The 18,468-nt window shown below is 41.1% G+C and overlaps 4 protein-coding genes across 5 annotated transcripts in view; 2 read left to right on the top strand and 2 right to left on the bottom strand.

Annotated features, from left to right (window-relative positions):
- The window catches only part of twz (BTB/POZ domain-containing protein twz), a 32,348-nt gene extending 16,734 nt beyond the window's left edge, over positions 1 to 15,614 (bottom strand). Inside the window, exon 1 of the mRNA XM_064686978.1 lies at positions 15,545 to 15,614. The gene's annotated coding sequence lies outside the window, so the exon portion shown is untranslated. The remainder of the gene's footprint in view (positions 1 to 15,544) is intronic.
- LOC135431651 (glioma pathogenesis-related protein 1-like) lies at positions 5,026 to 6,793 on the top strand. Its single transcript, XM_064686890.1, has 2 exons — positions 5,026 to 5,736; positions 5,797 to 6,793. The coding sequence occupies exons 1-2, from the start codon at positions 5,099 to 5,101 to the stop codon at positions 5,960 to 5,962; spliced, it is 804 nt and encodes a 267-aa protein (XP_064542960.1). The 5' UTR covers positions 5,026 to 5,098; the 3' UTR covers positions 5,963 to 6,793.
- LOC135431747 (uncharacterized) lies at positions 12,136 to 13,635 on the top strand. Of its 2 annotated transcripts, none has more exons than XM_064687024.1 (5): positions 12,136 to 12,282; positions 12,339 to 12,413; positions 12,470 to 13,034; positions 13,155 to 13,323; positions 13,389 to 13,635. In XM_064687024.1, exons 1-5 carry the CDS (start codon positions 12,266 to 12,268, stop codon positions 13,574 to 13,576), a joined length of 1,014 nt encoding a protein of 337 aa, XP_064543094.1. In that variant the 5' UTR covers positions 12,136 to 12,265; the 3' UTR covers positions 13,577 to 13,635. The 2 variants fall into 2 exon arrangements, with proteins under 2 accessions (XP_064543094.1, XP_064543095.1); XM_064687025.1 differs by having other exon boundaries at positions 12,137 to 12,282; positions 12,485 to 13,034.
- Positions 15,615 to 16,076: 462 nt separating the features above from the next.
- LOC135431556 (uncharacterized) lies at positions 16,077 to 18,196 on the bottom strand. Its single transcript, XM_064686763.1, has 4 exons — positions 18,008 to 18,196; positions 17,561 to 17,955; positions 17,282 to 17,398; positions 16,077 to 17,221 (listed from the first exon to the last, which is right to left on the bottom strand). The coding sequence occupies exons 1-4, from the start codon at positions 18,146 to 18,148 to the stop codon at positions 16,258 to 16,260; spliced, it is 1,617 nt and encodes a 538-aa protein (XP_064542833.1). The 5' UTR covers positions 18,149 to 18,196; the 3' UTR covers positions 16,077 to 16,257.
- Between the last annotated feature and the right edge of the window lie 272 nt (positions 18,197 to 18,468).

The raw sequence follows: 18,468 nt of genomic DNA, 5'->3' as shown, positions 1-18,468 counted from the left end.
ACTGACAGTTGATATTCTAGAGAGTAAGAGAGACAGGGCGAGAGAGAGAAAGAGAGAGAGAGAGAAAGAGAGAGTGTGTGTGCTGAGACGAAGAATCGGAATGAGAGCTGAGGGAAATATAATGCAAAATGCAAAAATTGCCGCCAGTTATGAATGGGACCAGTTTCTTTATTTGCTGCAGAACTCTGAATGCTGGAACGGAAAAGGATTGCGTCGAACATGCAACTAAGAATGCCCCAAGGCAGCAGCAACAACAGCAGCAGCAGCAGCAACAACAGCAGCGGCGGCAGCAGCAAAAAAAAAATTATATGTAGAAGTTAAAAATAAGTTAAACTTAAGTAGCTGCAGGCCGCATTTTGGCATTTTGCATATAATGAGGGTACGCAGACGGCTTGAAGTCCGTTGAGGACTTGTCACCTGGCAGCTGCTGCCACAACCACAGCAGCAGAGAGACTGCCAGAGACACTGCCACTGCCACTGCCACTGGACACCAACAAAATATTTCGGGGACAATTATGAGCTGTGATTGTGGCACTGCCACAGACTCGACTCGACTCGACTCGTATATCCAAACATAATTATAGGCCGATGTCGAAGGTTGGCCAGTTTTTTGTTATTTTTAAATTATGCTTTATGTGCGTACATATAACATACTATATATGCACTGTAATTTCGGAGACAGCTGCCACTGCCACTGCTGTGCAACATGTGTGTGTGTGTGTGTTGCAAGTTTTTGTCAACGTTGTCTTTGTTGTTGCTGTTGCTGTTGCTCTTGACTAATTTCATATGTGAAGCTCATTTTGGCCCACTTCGCTGCCTTCAACACTTGTTCAAATAACAATGTGGGCGCCGCTTGTTATTGTTTTTTCTTCGCTTGCCACGCCCACACACGCACAAGTGCAACAAGTACCAAGCCAAACAAGCGGCAAAGCTCTAACGGCAAGTGGGCAAGTTGGATACCACGTGTTGGGACAGCTAGACAACGAAGGAGATCTATTTGAGCAGGTAATTGGTTATGGTTATGATATTTATTAAAACAATAATATACTTATAAATATAATATAATATCTTAACATAAACCAAGCTTCGAACATGAATCAATTGCTCAGGAGTTAGAAAAATAATAGTTCTTGACGACTCGGTTCGAGCTCAAGTCTAAAGTTGTCTTTCAGTTGCATTTCACAAAAGTTGTTAATTTAAAAACAAGAATGTGAGTATGCCCCTTATACAGTTTATAAACAGGGTGTAGCTGCTACACCGCAAAAACCACGACAATAAAAAATATTACATTGCATGTTATTCACCTGCCTCCCGTTCGCCGCTGTCACCTGAGCAAACAAAACACAACCAACAACAAAAACTTAGCACACACACAAATACACTCGCACAACAAACAGGCAACGTGCAAGGACAATAGCTGTCTAAAGGACATGGCTAACACCAAAATTGTGTTTGGTTAATTCGGTTGCATCGAACATGTTGCAGCTCGAACGTGCTGCAACGCGGCTAGCCTGAGGCAACAAACTGCTGCGACTACGCGCCATATTATCAGCCACAACGTAAACACAACAACCGAACAACGCACAGCGACAGGCGATGGCAACAGCAACAACAACAGCAGCAGCAACAACATCAACAAAGGCAGCAGCAGCAACTAAGTATCCATATCCGCAGCTTTGTTGAGTTCCAGCTCAGTTAGATAGAGATACAGATAGATGGAGAGACGGCGAGACGGACAGGCACGCGATGGCAACGCTCGCAAACGTTGCTGCCACAGCGCCTCACCTACCCTTGCCCCTGAGGCGTTCGCTTGTAATTATAATATTTCAACCCAAATGTTGCCGCCGGCCATGCGCCAATGATGGATTTCAACTCTCTGCCCCGCACTCTGCCGCCTTTGCCATATAATATGCCATACAACACTCACACAAACACACACACACACCTACACATACACAGACATTCCCAGCTGGTTTCGGCCTGGGCTGTGGCAACGAGGTGCGCCTTCTCTGGGGTTCCGGGGTTGCTGGCTGCTGCCGCTGTGCAATTTGTGGCCAGGGGGCAAAACGGATTGGCCGCAGGCGATACATGTGAATAAAATTACATTCACTATTTTATATGCCACACAGATACATATACATTTATATACTTATAAATACACATGTATGTATATGGCGGGCCATTTGTCTTTAATATATATATATATGTATATAATATATATACTTTGTCTCTGTCTCAGCACAAATGCGAAAAACCACTGAAATGCTCCTAAATATATAAATTTAACGCGTTGTTATGGCTAATATAATTGAATTGGTTCTAGATTGGTCCGTCAGTGGCAACGGCAATAACAACATTTGATCATAATTGGACTCACACAACAACAACAACAACAAAAACAGCAACAACAACACATGACCGCTGGCCATTGACTAGAGAAAAGGGTAAAAGACGCTGCCACTGACAAGCGACCAATTTCTGTTCCCACTGATGGGGGTCTAGGCTCCAACTGCCAAAGAGCCCGACTACACAGTACTCGGTACCCAACAGCCGGCTCCCAGCTCCCAGCTCCCAGCTCGTTTGCAGCTGAACATTAATCAGCCGAACAGAGCTGGCTAATAGAGACATAGACGAGAAAGAGAGAGTGCGTGCAAATGATACAAAGTCAAATAAACAAAACTGACTGATGTCTTTTTTTTAGACATTTATATTAACTACGGAAATAAGACTTAGATTAATACGAGAAAAGCTTATAAATTGAGACAACAATAATAATAGTTTATGAGATTTAACTAGAGCTTGACTACGGATTGGGATTCGGATGTTCTAATTCTGTCTTCCCTAAATTAATATTAACTTTATCGCCTATTCAAATAGCCTGCCTAGTATTAATTGCATTATCACAAGGTTAAATATAATCTGTTTTATTTATAGTTATAGTCTATGTTAATCTATAAACAATTGTCGTGGTTTTTCGATCCAAAATCCTGCTTTAAGTTTCAGTCCAGTTCTCTTTCAATTCAAACCTATAGTTTATAAATTTAAATAAAATACAAATTTAAATTAAATAATATAAATTATATTTTACAAATGCCCGTTGTACTAAAAATATCGTACATATTTTCATATGCAAGATGCGGGCTAAATTAGATTTCTAACCAAAATTGGCATCTACCAAATTTGGTTAGATAATTGGAAGGATTGGGGTCAAAGTTATTTATACTTTGAGCCAAGATCTCTCCCAAAAGTTTTCTTAAAAAAAAAACACATTTTAAATTAAGGAAAATGGTTAATCAAATTAAAATATTGACTTTAAGAGAATTATCATTTTAAAGTGCTTCATATTTGAGTTAAATTCCATCTTCAAATAATGAATTTCTTTTTTTACGAACTCACAGCTCGAGTTGTGTGTGCTATTAAGCCCATTATAATCCCCCCACCACACCACACACACACACATACATACGCGCACTCACACATGTGTGAGTACAAACTTTGTATCCTTATTACGTACAGGGCTTATGCGTGCATCTGTGTGCATCGGTGTAATTAAATTGACATTAATTAAGCTGACACAACCTGCAGGATGCTTCAGTTTTTGCTGTTGTTGTTGTTGTTGTTGTTGTTGCTGCGGTCGCTGCTCAAGTGCTGCTCATTAAACAATTAAGGGATAATTATCAACGGCGTTGCCTTTTTGCAATTTTCATGCGCAAAGTGTTAAAATCACTTAATAGGCCGTCCAGTATGTGCCACGCCCAGTCCATCATAGGCCGCCCATAGTGCATGCGGCCATATGGAAGTAAGGCATTTTCACCTGTGTGCGTGCGTGTGTGTGTGTGTTTATGTTGCACGCGGCTGTTTGTTTAATTGTTGCGTTAAACGGCAACCGGTGAACAGCGGCAGCTATGGACATTAATGTACATGATATGGCCATGGAGTTGTCTGTAATGTTATGCCAACAACAACAGCTAAAACAACAAAAACAACAGCAACAACAACAGCAGCGGCAGCAGCAAGCCCTATTGTGGAAAACGGCTGACTCAACGAAGCATATGCTCACATTAATGCAGTTACACACACACACGCTCAACACTTTGGCAGACACAAACCAAACAGCAGCCAAGAGCCGTCAACAGCAACAACAACAACAACAGCCACAACTGTCGATTCAGTCAGTAGTCACAGTCAGTCAGTCAGTTAGTAAAGCAATTTGCAGACATGTGTTACCCACACACAAGCACACACACTCACTGGCTCGCACACACAGACACACACACACACGCCCACTCGCTGTTGCTGTTGCATATGTGAAGCGAAAAATCGCACGCTGAAAAATGGTGCAAATGCATTTTAGCCACCTGTCAACGGCCAACAGCAAAAAAAAAAATAAAAAAAAAAATGGAAAAACAAACAATGCAAAAAAGTAAAAAGGAAAAATGAAAACGTGTGAAAAACATTTCCAGCTTTACAATTAAACAGTAGCCAAGCCCAACTAAAGCGTTAAGTGTGCTGAGAAGTGGGCCAAAATAAGTGTGCGAATAGATGGAGCCAAGTTAAAGGCGGCATAAGTGAAGTAGGAAATCTACATCTTGACTGCCTTACTTATAATTAAATTTGATCATAATTATGAGGGATATGTATAAGCATTTACTTATATTTGGTATGGTAAGAAAAGGGAGGCACGGAAATATGAGGATACTTGAAGAATGAGTTGAAGATATATTAAACAATACAAGCAACACTTTAAGGAAGAGGCAAGAAGAGCTTAATAAGAAAAGGCAAAGTATAAGGTATGCTATTTTTGATACAATACAATAAACATTTAAAACAAAAAAAAGCTATAAAGTCTTATCAAAGAGTTGTGTCATATATCTGCTTATCGGTAACATATCTTTTAGGCGACATTCTAATGCATATCAAAAGATGAAGATAATGACATTCAATTTTGTTTTTACCCAGTTAAATTCACTTTGCAGTTAATTAAGAAGCCTTTCGAAAGTGTCTCACAGATGATTTACATTTCAAACGTATGTCACAACAACAAAATAATTTATGACACATAATCACATTGAAAACACATTTCTACTCGAATAAGAAAATGTCGCTCTTGTGGTTTTGTGTGCAGCTGCTTTTGCACAGTGTAACCGCAGATGATTTAGTTAAAGAAAATCGATTGTTTATACCGCCAGAAGATAATAATTTAATGAATTGTGATGGCAAATTCGAGTTTTTCGACAAACGTCTGGCTTGCCCCTCGCTGATGAATATCTACAATCTTCGTGATAAGGAGAACAGTGAAATGAAGGAACTATTGCTCTTTGGCCATAATGGATTGCGCAATCGTCTGGCCAAAAAGCTGGATGGCTGCGACATGCTGGAAATGTCCTGGGACAATAATCTGGCCGAGCTGGCCAGACGCCACCACAAATACTGCCAACGCTTAATAGACTGTGACATTACATCCAATTTATCAGCACATGCAGATGCACGGAAATTTAAGAAAATTATTAGAGGCCAATACATCGATGTGGCACGAAGTAGCTTTTTTCTGAAGGACATTTACTCCACAAACTTCATACCGTACGTCTTGAGCAGCTGGTACGAGACGCATATTGAACTGAAGTTCCCCACAAAGGTTGAATACAATAGAACCAAGTATTATAAGATTGTCGGCGATAATAGCTTTACGCACATTATAAAGCCGCAGACCTATCAACTGGGCTGCTCCTATGCCATGTGAGTGTGACAGAGTCTCTACCTGGAATCAGACTTTAATTGCTTTCAACTGTTCGACAGGTTCATCGATGGCCTCAGCTTAATTTGCTATTACTATCCACATATACATATGAACGATACGATCCTAGTGCGAATAAAGCCCAAGGAATATCAATGTCCTCATAGCTTTCCGGTGTTGGATTCGATTTTCAAAAGAATCTGCAAATATGTCGAGTGGAAACTCTAAGGAGCTCCACTTATCCAATTAAGCACGTGTTAAGCACTTGTAAAGACTTTTGCTTAAGCAGCAGTTTGATAAATTTGGTAAGCGCTTTGCCAGGGGTATATCAGCTGAAGAAGGGACATGGCCTGATTACATACCAAGTATTTCGGGGCACAGCCCAACTGCCACACACCTCAGCAGGCTGGGCAGAGTTACATGACCCTTATCATATCTGGCCCGAATAACCACATCCCAAAGCGCACACTTTCGCCTCAAAGCAAATACTAAAAGCGTGTATGCCACACGAATGTTCGACTAGGAAATGCCCTATAGAAAATGCCCTCAAACTGTTTATCATTGAAAATTCAAGATCGCGAAAATATTTTATATTTTGATAATTTGAAATGTCGAAAAAACAAAGGCATTTCGTTTTGTTCAAGAGATTTGTGAAACAGCTTAATTCAGTAATGAGTAAAACGAGTAGTTAGCTTGGATTAGTTATTCCAGTGAAACATAATCAACGGAATTATTATATAAACTATTTCTGAGAGTTACGATTTAGTATAGACCCTTTGTGGTTTGCTTATTGATGGGTATGCGAGAGCCGCATCAATTCCTGTTTCTGGTTTGTGGCCGCCTTTTGTGGTTGGCTGCTCTGATGATGCTGGTGGTGCTTCGACTTCCACTCGGACTCGGACTCGGACTGTGACTTTGGCTTTGGCACTGCCTCATAAACGGAGTGGCAGCGGCGCAGTTGCCCCGAAGGTGTAAAACTTGTCGGTGTATTAATGTCTTGTTGTTGTTGTTGTTGTTGCACACTTTTCAAAACTGCCTGTCAATGCGTGACATTTCATATTTAAGTTATAATCTGCATGCATTACTTTTCGGATCGCCAGGCGACCGATATATATATACATATACACACACACACACACACAGAAGCCCAGTGGGAAAAGGAAAGAAAGGTAGCGAGGCAAACATGTATAAATTTAATGGTATACAAAATTAACTGGAGGCTAATTTTCAATAAAACTGACAGCTATGTAAAATGAGGAAAGAGCACACACACACGCACACACACACTGTGTGTGTTCTTTTGTGCTTGACGTGCAGTAAATTGAAATGAAAACTAGTGAAATACAAAAACAAACACGCACAAATAATATTACGTACTTATGTATTTGTCTGTAGTTGTCCGCTGTCCGCTTTATAAATTAAACAAAAACTTAATAAATAGCTGCAAGCAATTAAGCTGCAATTAATAACGGCTTTTGCCTCGTTCCACTTCTCCACCTCCCTTTTACTGTCTTTGTCTTTTGTATCAAGCAGTCAACCCACGCACAACAATTGTACGCCAAGTTTGTCTCGCCCTCTCACTCAAACTGCAATCCAAGTCCGCCAGTTGGCTTCAAACATGCTGGTACTCGTATCAAACCAGTTTCAAGTCTTATCACTGCAAACGCATCTAAATTATCACGAATGCCGGCAGCAGCAGCAGCGGCTGAGCAGAGCAGTGCGAGCAGATGCGGCGAGCAGAGCGGCGCATACATATATGTAAACACAACGAAGTTGCTTCTCTTCCTCTTGCTGCTACTCATCCTGCTTCTTAACGTTCTCCGCACGAACATGTTGGGAGCCCGCCTGGGGCTATACTCAAACTGGCTGCAGCTCGAGCGTTCAGTTCGGTTCGGTCTGATTTTGGTCTCCTGCTGCTGCTGCTGCTGCGACTGCTGCTGGTGCTGCTGCCTCTGCCTGCCTCTTGTCTCTCCTGCTGCTCCTTGGCCTGGGGCTATTCGCTTGTAATTATAATATTTCATCCCAAAAGTAGCTGGCGGGCATCAGCGTCAGTTTCGTTTGCGGCTTGTTGCAGGCTGAAGCATACAGAGTGCGACAGGGGGGCAACAGGCAGAGGACAGCAGAGCAGAGCAGAGCAGAGCAACAATGCAGCCAACGCCAACAATGATGAATTTTTGAACTTGGCGTGTGGGTTACTCGTACAGTAATGTCTGCCACATAAACGCCAACGCCAAACAAAAGTGCCCAGACACAGACCGTGCTCTGCTCTGTTGTTGTTCTTGTTGGTGTTGTTGTGGCCTTCGCCGCATGTCCTCCAGCGCTGCGTAGTGCTTGATTCTATGCCTTGGTATGCTACCTGTTCTATGGTACTATTCGAAATAAAAACAAGCAGGCTATAATAGGGAGTGCCCGACTACGAGATACCCTAAAACCAGCGATGTTCATTTTAGCTCCCTATAAGAATGTTGTGTCAAGTGAGATAATTTTTAATTAAGTTGCGTTAACAAATTCTACAATGTTAGGATTTTAGGTATTGGGTATATCAAGGGTTGCTTTAAGCGAGGGCGCACCGTATACTTAATCTGTATAATATACGACAACCTATATGCAAGGTTTGGTGTATGTAGCTCTTATAAATATAAAGTCTCAATATCTCGATATTTATCGATATTGTAAAAATGGAAGAGAACGAAAAGAAATGATAATCTTTCTCTACAAAGGATATACGAAAAGAAACATATATTTCCGATATCGACGTGTTCATTCCGAAGGACCAACAGGCATGGCATGGCTTGATCGATTAAACTTATCGTCCAGAGGCCTCTTTCTACCTGTTACATACACTTGCACAAAACAATTATACCCATTTTAGCCATTTTGAACAGGGTATAAAAAAGGTTTTCATTCTTTTGCTTGTTTACATTGAAATGTGGCCCGAATTAAATATGCCGCACAGTGAATCGGCCTCGTTATTTATGGACTAGAAATTAGCCATCAGAAATGGCGCAAAGCACAGCGCTCGAAGGCGCCTAAAAATGTTGCTGACACATGGAAATGCAATTCCAATGGCAACATAAAATGGGTATTAAGTGCAATCCGAAACGCTTGACATGTGCAACCTGCCACACGGAGCGAGAGAGAGAGAGAGCGAGAAAGAGAGAGAGAATGAGGGGGCGAGGAGCTGGGGGTGGACTGAGGTGTGGTACATTTTGTGATAAATTGAGCCGCTTGCCGGCAGCCAAAATCATTTTCATATTGCTAAAATAATGCAAGTGCAATTGCTGCTGCAATTGCTGCTGCTGCTTGAATGAATGTGTCTGTAGATTTCGTGGCTGTGCATCTAGCAGCTCGAATTACCGCATCGTTTGCGGCGACATTTAATTAAAATTTTCTTTTGGGCAACCGTCGTTTATATCAGCTAGTTTTCGTTCGGGTTTTGGCCAACTTTTTGGCTCTGGCCGCGTTTATCAGCTGGCAATTTATGTGACTTAAAGATAACTCGCAGTGCACTTAATACCAACTCAGGGAAATGGCCATTAAAAACCGACACTTAATGACCAAATGGCAATTGTTATTTGCCAACATTTGTGCGGCCAACGTTGGTGGCACTTGCCACAGCAGCTGCCACTGTTGCTGCTGCTGCTGTTATCAGCACTTGCTGCTCATACATAATTGCAATACTGAATGAAAAGCGGACAGCAACAACAATAACAACATGTGGCATTCTGTCGCATTGTGCGCTGTGTGCCAATAATATTACACATACGCCGCATCGACAACAACAACAATAACAATAACATGAACGAGAACAACTCTGCAACGTTTAATTTCCCGTTTGCCACATCGCAACCGCTGCTTTTGTTTAACCGAACGTCGCATTGAAGTGGTTTCCCCACCCAGACCCCACACGCCCATCCGCACAGCCCCTTCCTCTCCGCCCATCCACGAATCTAAGGCAAACGGCATAACGGAAGCTATGCCGGCATTTCCGTGCACCATTCTTTTGCCAAGATACTGCGGCATAAGTTTCTAGCCCATTTAAGACTGAGCGACTGTGCGCTACCCTGTATCTAATATACTACATATATTTGGCAAGGATTCGTGAGGAAGCTGCACAAAAGAGTGTTTACCATAAATCCTTTTTGCAAGAAAATTTGCAATGTCCGTATAGAACATTTACAGAAATAAGATAATGGTATGTTAAAATATAAATTATATTTATTAGACAATAAATTTCAGCCCTGCTTCAGCGCTACAGGACACTGTATCATAATTTAGACATTTCCAACACAGAAAATGTGAAATGTTAGTGTTGAGCAGCTACCGAGAGTAGATAAGAATATAATGCTAGAAACATTCTATGAAGAGGAATTGTAATTATTTGTCTGATAATCAAATCAGATCAGATAATCAATCAATAATCAAAGCCTGTTTATAGCTAATTCGTTTAGCGCTATAGAGCACTACACATTTTTTGATAATATATTAAACCAGTTTCCAACACAGGTACAACCCTTTTATGTGTGCACATTATTGCCTGAGAGGCGTGGGCTTATCTCATGTCGGGTTAAACTGAAGTTTAATCCCGTTTGCTCATCTCAAACTCGCTGAGATTGTTTTGATGTCTATGAGAATTGGGTATAAACGAAATTTTCAAAAGCATTATCAATTTTCTATTTTCTATGCAATTATGCGATTCATTGAGCAATCGCAGAGCAAACGCAATTGACGGCGGCACGTTTAGACACAATTTAATTAACAGTCACACGCACACACACACACACACAGGCAACAACAAACGAATTTTGTGTGTGTGCATTGAATTTGAAAGTGGCATTCATGCAGAAATTATGCAACTGTCAGTTGCACAACAAAATCAAATTGTTTGTTCTGCCTCCACTTGTATGTGCAAAATAATTGCCCCACTCTGATTAAGTGCAGATACATTTCTATATATTAAATGCAGGAATGCAAATCCAAAAAAAGTTCGGTTCGCGGTTCGTACCGATTTCCTGCATTTAAGTTTGGTGCGTTAAGCTGGGTTTTCACGTGGCCGAGATATTAATGAAACAATTCAACAATACGATATACTAAAAACTTTGCAAGCACATTCTCATATAAATCATGTTTTTTATTTTAAGCCGAAACATTTTTGGAAAGAAATACATGATTCGACTCTCTTTTGAATTGGTTTGTCTTAAGATTCGGTTAAAAATTAAAACGAAACCCAAATGAAATTCAGTGTTCGAGCCGGCTCAGTTTTAAAGTGGTTTCCATCCTAGATTATATATACTTGTATTTTGGCAGCTTTAAAGTCAATTAAAGCTAAGAGAGAAAAGAAAGCAGGCGACTCAAAGTCAAAGTAGAAGTCAGTCAGCTGCAGCTGTTGTTGCTGTTGCCGTTGCCGTTGCCATTGCCTGCGGCAGGCACATTCCAGCCTCAAATAGCTGCCGGCAATGGCAAAGCAACGGCTAAGCAGCAGCAGCAGCAGCAACTAAAAAAGGAAGCAGCAGCAGCAACAACAACAACAACAAGTGCATTTAGTTGCGCCGCACGAAATGGCCGCCAGCTACACACAGAATAGTCCCTCACACACACACACACACACTAACCAATACAGAAACAGGCGCTGGGTATATACAAAGGCTTATGTACAGCTGGCTGCCACCCACTGCCAGCCCAGGTTTGAAGGAGTTGCGGATGCTGGCAGCGGGCGTTGACTGTACGGCGAAAAAGCGTTGCTGCGTGAAAAACTCGACAGCCGGCGGCAGAAACGCAGCAGCGACGCCGTACGCTTCGGTTTGCTAATGTTGCCCCAGGACCTTGCCCGCTTTGATGAGCGAGCAGAGGACAAAACGAGGCACGGCAAGGACAATGTGGCAGGACGAGACGAGATCGCATAAGGCAATGTCCATGGAGGGGAATCTCTCGGGGTGTGTGTGCGCCCGCGTGGCTGTGTGTGTATGAGTGTGTGTGTGCGACCGGCTAGTGGGTACTGCAAATGGCCTGCGGTTTTGCGCCTGCGCAGCTCGAAGGTAGACAGCCACAGCAACAACAACAACAGCGGTCTATAAAGCCAGTGGCCATGTGGCAACATTTCAATCTCCGCTCTGTTATTTGCCAACTAAATCCCCAAAGGGACAAATTGTATAATTTGTGCGCTTGGCAAACTTAATAAATATATGGATGTATGCGATGTGATGCCTGTGTACATATAAATTTCATGTGTGATATCATTATTTGGTACATAATATTATGGCCAAGCAGTTTACTGCTTGCACGCTTGCATTAACATAACTCAACTGCAACAAATTACTGTTAACAGCAGTGACAGCCACATATTAGAGCCCGATTATATTAATCTATGTTAAACTTTAAAACATATCAGAATTTGAATATTTTGTTTTCTAGGCAGGCAACGCGTTTTTACCTCTTATTCAATTATTATAACTTTGAAATCAAGTTTTTGTACTTTTTCTCTACCTTGCATTTTATTTTTTAAATTTTTATATAGGTTTTCAACTGTAAAGAATGTGGTCTAACGCACAGTGAGTACATTTTATAAAAACAATAGACGAATATAAGCTCGCATATTGTTTGATAGCAAGCACAACCAACTGTCTGGCGCTCCTCCTGAGGTAGTTGAGTTATATAGAAACAATGATTTTGTATCCGAATCGTAAGTTTGTACTTAATTGCTCAACCGAAGTGCTGAAATTATGTGATAAAGTGTAGTTCTCATACTTGTAGGCTGGACTCGGTATGTGCCAGCTCTGTAAAAATTACGGCTGATGGTCAGATAACAACCAAAACTGTTGGCCACGTCGGTGATCGTTATGTACAGGCTAAACTCAATCTGCCTGGGCTGCAGGAGCGTTGCGCCGTCTCAGCCAACAAGGATCTATTCGAGCTGTCAACTCTACTTGGCGAAAGCGAAATGGAGTGCCGGGCCCAAGAAAAAATCCAAAAGCATATGGCAACCAAAATGGGATTTCCTCAACATGTGTATCCTTGGGACATAATAACGCAGGCTCATCCAAAGGATTGCAAGTTTGCTCAGCAAACCCACAACTTTACTGAACAGCTGGATGGCTCACCGACAATTAAGCTACACAAGCCACAACAACCGGATTATAAGCAAGAGGAAATGCCACTTCCAAGTGTGCAGAAAAGAAATCCTAAGAAAGTTAAGAAAACTAAATATCAGAAAAAGAAAAACGATTGTTCAACAGATGAAAGCTGCTATGACACAGCTGACACAAGCCGACAGTCAGCTCAATATAAGCGACGCAGAGTAGTGGTAAGTTTTAACATGATGTTATCTGGCTCGCACAGCTGTTATCACTAATTAACAGTATGTAATTGCGAGTCCCTTAAGCAGTAAACTGCTTGGCTATTTACTTTAATAATTCTCTCTTAGAAACCACTCACAAACAAGCCATACTTGGAGCATGCTGCCGAGCCTCAACGGGATGTATTACCACAGTCAAATTCTAGGATTTTGGCACTAGTTAACCCCTCACAACGTTACAAGTCCACCAAGTTCAGCAAAATAGTCGATAGAGCCAAGCGCACAGTTCAATTTTTTGGTAAGCCGTCCTTTTAATATGCATAGGAGACCAAATTAGGCTCTATTTTGGACCTAATTTTATAGATGACTGGAATACCTATACAATTCTCTTGCTTCTGTGCACTTTAGCCTACCTTGGCTATATGCTGGGCTATGACATTTCAGAATATGCTAGTGAGGAGCGACGATATTTGGCTAAAATGAAATCGGCTGGCTTTGTAGTAAAATGTTTTTATTATATAATGCGCCTGCTAAAGGTGCCCATATTTTAAATTGCAAACTTTAGAGTTCAGTTGCTCAGTTTTAGAGTAATAAAATTTAACTCAATTCACATTTATTGCACAATTTATTGTAAAATATTTATAAATGTATATTTTCAGCATAAGTGTTGAAATCTACACGCACTCGAACGCGTTCACTTCTCCACCTACTAAAACCCCATCCAATTCCATCCCAACCCACCCAATTCAAACTGTACACCGCTTGACCAAATGAAAAATAAACAATTCGCTTTTGTTGTTATCCCAAATAACACTAAAACCTACAGCAAGAATAACAGAACCAACAACAATAACAACAACTACAACAGCAGCAACGATAATAAAAACGACACCGCAAAATATACTGAAATTGTAAAGTGTTAAAAATAATAAATTATTTCTGTTATTCTAAATGGTATTAGAGAGCCGCCATGCATAAATTTAAACTGCGCGCGTGTTAGAAAAATATTATGGCTACTGCAATTTTGACCACCAAATCGAAATTCAAATATGCCAATGCAAACATCAATCCTGTGTCAAAGCGAAACAAAATTCAATATACTTTTATGTGCACAGTATTATAAATTTGTTCAAGCTTTTCCGATATCCCAGCTACACTCGCTTTGGGTGCATTATGGGGAAATAGAAAATATTAAATAAAAATATAGAAAGTTGGCAGCAAAACTAATGTAAGTCATCCGATTTTCTTATCAAATCGATTTTACAAATTTACAATCTATTTTCCGTACTCGAGCATCTAGATATAGTAAATACTTCTACAGAATATTCATTATGTTTTTTGACTTCTAATTTGAGTTGATTTCTTTTAAATCTGTCTTTCTCTCTCTTTGAAATCCTAAAATTTACTCTAATATTTGTTAAACTCATGTCAAAAACTAAAAAGTTTTGCATATTTAAATTTTCTAGTGGTATGTATATATATATATATGGGTTTACAGTTATAAGTACAGAGAATCTTCATGTTAGGCAATCTCCATTAGTCAGCCTTCAGTAATAAAATGTGATTTATTTGCTTAAATTAAATTTATGCGAATTTTTTTTGTCCTTGGTAATTTAACAATTGATGCACACCCCTTTACCCTGACCGCACCCCTCCCCAGTGCCTCCGTCAACTCTTTGGGACACGAGCTTAGCGACAAATAGATGTATCCATAGCCGGCAGCGAGCTAATCCTTTTTTGCCCAGGGCACCTGCACAGTTTATACCTATGTATATGGCACAATTTATATAATTCGAACCTATTTGAGGTGATGGTCTGATGGGGGCCATAAATCAAGGTTACTTTCACATTGACCATAAATTCTTGTAGGCCAGCGATAGGCAAGAGTCGAGCAGAAACCCGAAAGAAATCCCCCTCCAGTTTACCCCTGAGACTCCCACAACGGATGCCAACATCGAACTTGTTCGTGCAGTTTTTGGCTTTGGCTTTGGGTTTAGCTAGGGCGTGCGTGTCTCAGTGTGTGTGTGTGTGTGTGTGTGTGTATTGTTATCACAACAACAGCATCTAAATTATCATGGCCAAAAGGCAAACGCAGCAGCAACAACAACAACAACAACAGCAGCAACAACGCACAGCAACAGCTTACAACGTAAACACAACACGACGAACAATGCGACGCGCAGACGCCGAAACACGAAACATTTTTTACTAATAAATCGCCGCCAGGGAATTTCCCATTGCTCTGTTCCTCTTCGTAATACATATTTCACATGAAATGCAGCCGATGGCTAGATGAAGACTATATAAAATAAATATATATATATAAAAAATTCTTACCCAGAGAGCAAATTAAACGAAACAAAACTCGATCCGAATGGCAACTCTTTGTTTTTACTTTGCCTAACTAAAGGTTTTAATAATGCATTAAACTTTTTCGCTTATCCAAAGCATGTTGAATACGAGCTTTTTTTATCTTATCCCATAGAAATAAACATGTCATATATTTGAGCCTCACTTACTTGCCCAAGAAAAACTTCGGAATGCTCTCCTCTTTCTCTCTTTTTTGTGTTCCACTCTCTCTGATTGTGTGTGCAGTTATAAAGTGCGCCAATTTGCTTCCTTTTTTTCGTTGCAGCAACTCGCTTTTTGCTGACTACTTTATCTATTTAAAACTATGGAATCACAAATATATTGGAATTACACATGCTGCACAAACTAGTTAATCGCGTTTCGCTCGAGGCTAGTTAATTATACTTCTTATGAAACAATTTGACATACACGCGCGAAGCAGTCGCACGATCAATTAGGCAGACGCGCACATACTAAATACGTCATTATGCTTGCGCCCACGCTAAAGCGGCATTTGAGCTATCCGCCTTGCACATTGTTCGTTCAGGTAACGGGATCAAAGGCAAGGCGACCAATGGCGCGACCGCAGTGGTCATATGAATTTCCCCTCCCCCTCCCGCTCGTACCATTCATAATGCTCACTCTCTGTAAGAAGCTGACGCGGGCAATCCAAATATAAAACGGGATCAAAAGCATCAATGGTTCATTTACTATTTGCTTATATTTAGGTTTTCAATCCGCTGTGTCCAGTGTCCGGATAAACGCTCTCTGGATAAACACTCTTTGCAGCGCTTAATGCAACGCACACAATAAAAATATACATATGTATGTATACATACTTATTTAAATCTGAATAAATGGATTGATAAATTTTTAATAGAACTTAAAGCGAAGATTTTGGCCATCTTGAAGTGGAATTAAATATTTCTCTAGCTACATTTCTCAGCAGCTTTCCGTTGGCATTGACGGGAATTCTGTCCACAAAACGAACACCCGCATGAAGTTGCTTGAACTGGACGGGAATACGTTCGGCCACATGATTGATGACCTGCTGTTCGGATAAGAGGCTATTAGGTTTGCGGATAATTAAGGCTCCAGCAGCATCGCCGTATAATCGATCCTTGATGCCAACCACACAGACTTCCTGCACATCTGGCAACTCGATGATGATCCTCTCAATCTCGTTGGGTGTATAGTGCATGGATTTGTATTTTAGCAAATCCTTTTTGCGATCCACTAAATAAAGCCTATTATCCTTATCAAAGTAGCCCAGATCACCCATGTGAAACCAGCCCTTGGAATCACGCGTTTGAGCTGTTTGCGTCGGATTGCCAAAGTAACCATTCCAGTTTTGGTTTGTCTTTATCAGTATTTCGCCAATCTCGTTATGCGCCAGGCTGTCACCCCGTTCATTCACGATCCGCACCGTAATGCCGGGCAGCAAAGCGCCCACCAGATTTTCCGTTTCCGGATTTATGCACAGCGATATGCCATCCGTTTCCGTTGTGCCGTACACACATACAAAGAGCGTGGATTCGATGATGCGCTGAGCTGCCTGCACAACACCCGCCGATACCCAGCCCCCGCTGTACTGCACGAACTGCAGGCTGGACAGATTCTCCGGCGTGGCCAGTGGACTGGTGAACAGCTCATTGAACTGCCAATGCGACAGATAACAGTAAGTCACCTGCCATTTCCGGACAACATCCACAATCAGCTCCGTGCTGAAGGGCTGCCGCGAAACAACGCGAACTGCTCCGTTGAGGGTGCTGCTCAGCAGACACTTTATGGCGGATAACCAATCATAGCCAGCCGTGGTGTATACCACATCATTAACGCCGCTGACGCTACAATGGAAAAAGGTTTTAGATATGCAAAGAAAGATAATCTGGAAGGTTAGAGCTCACGGTGCTATCTGCAAGAGTTGAGAGTTGGTTATTGTCACGGCTTTGGGTAAGCCCGATGTGCCCGAGGAGCAGACAATGGCCATGGTTTGATCGGCGCCATGCACAAGTTTTACGGGTCTAAAAAATGTTTACACAAATTTACGAATCTAATAGGATACATCTGTAATCAGAAAGCTATCTGAAACTTTCTTATCCGATACTTTCTGGTTTCTCATAAGTTTCTGAGGTTATTTAATTCAGTCTGGTTTCCAATTGGTTCCACTTCTGAATTCTACTTACGCATAGTTCTTTTCCGTTTCGGTTGATCCCAAGAGATCCTCAATGCTGGGCACATTCCCAATATGATCGATCAACGTTATAATCTTTGGCTTCCAACCTTTAGTTAGGGATTTCAACAGTTCGTAATCGTCGCCATCACAGAATATCAGCTTTGGCCTTGTTATCGCATATAGAGCAGCTATAGCTTCCGTTTCCAGCTGAGGATTGACGGCATGAAAGGGCGTGGCATTAAAAAAGCAACCCAACAAAACGTGAGTAACATGAATGCCGTTTCTAGCTATTAGCCCGACATTGTGCCTGTGGGTGAGTCCTTCCGAGCTCAGGAACTGGGCTATGCGAACAGCTGCCGTCAAAGCCTCCGCATTGCTTACAACTTGTCCATTGTCATGGGATATCTACATATTTGTTTAATTATTATAATTATTATTTTGTTTTTCTTATACATGCCTGAAATATATTTTGTGGGTCCGTCTTAAGCGCTTGGTATACCACTTCGCCTATGGATATTTTGGGATCGCTAAATAACACATTTTCGGGCCCATGCCAACATTTTTCCTGTTCGTTGTAGTAAGTCTCGATCAAAGACATTTCAATGGACTCAATTGGCGCACAGTTGAAAAGTAACTGAATTCGCTTATCAAATATAAGCCAAATATATATATTTATGTTCTTCTTTAAGTGCACCTTTTTTATCAGTAGATAGGGCTACTTCAACATCTGATTGTACAACTTGTACACAGCACGTTTTAACAGTTGCTATAACGTAAGTTGCAAGTATGAAGACATTATGGAAATTCGAAATAGGCCTATGAGTGCTCCAGCATGTATATATATATATATCTGTGTACACATGTGTGCATGCCATAGGTAGATAATGACATTCCCCGATCAGATTGTTGAGTGCAAAA

Source organism: Drosophila montana, unplaced genomic scaffold (assembly GCF_035044405.1).
Source record: "Drosophila montana isolate Dmon_TW-CO22-7 unplaced genomic scaffold, ASM3504440v1 contig_3200_1, whole genome shotgun sequence".
NCBI classification, from domain to species: domain Eukaryota; kingdom Metazoa; phylum Arthropoda; class Insecta; order Diptera; family Drosophilidae; genus Drosophila; species Drosophila montana.
The sequence above is the reverse complement of the archived record's forward strand: the minus strand, read 5'-3'. Positions and strand labels throughout refer to the sequence as shown.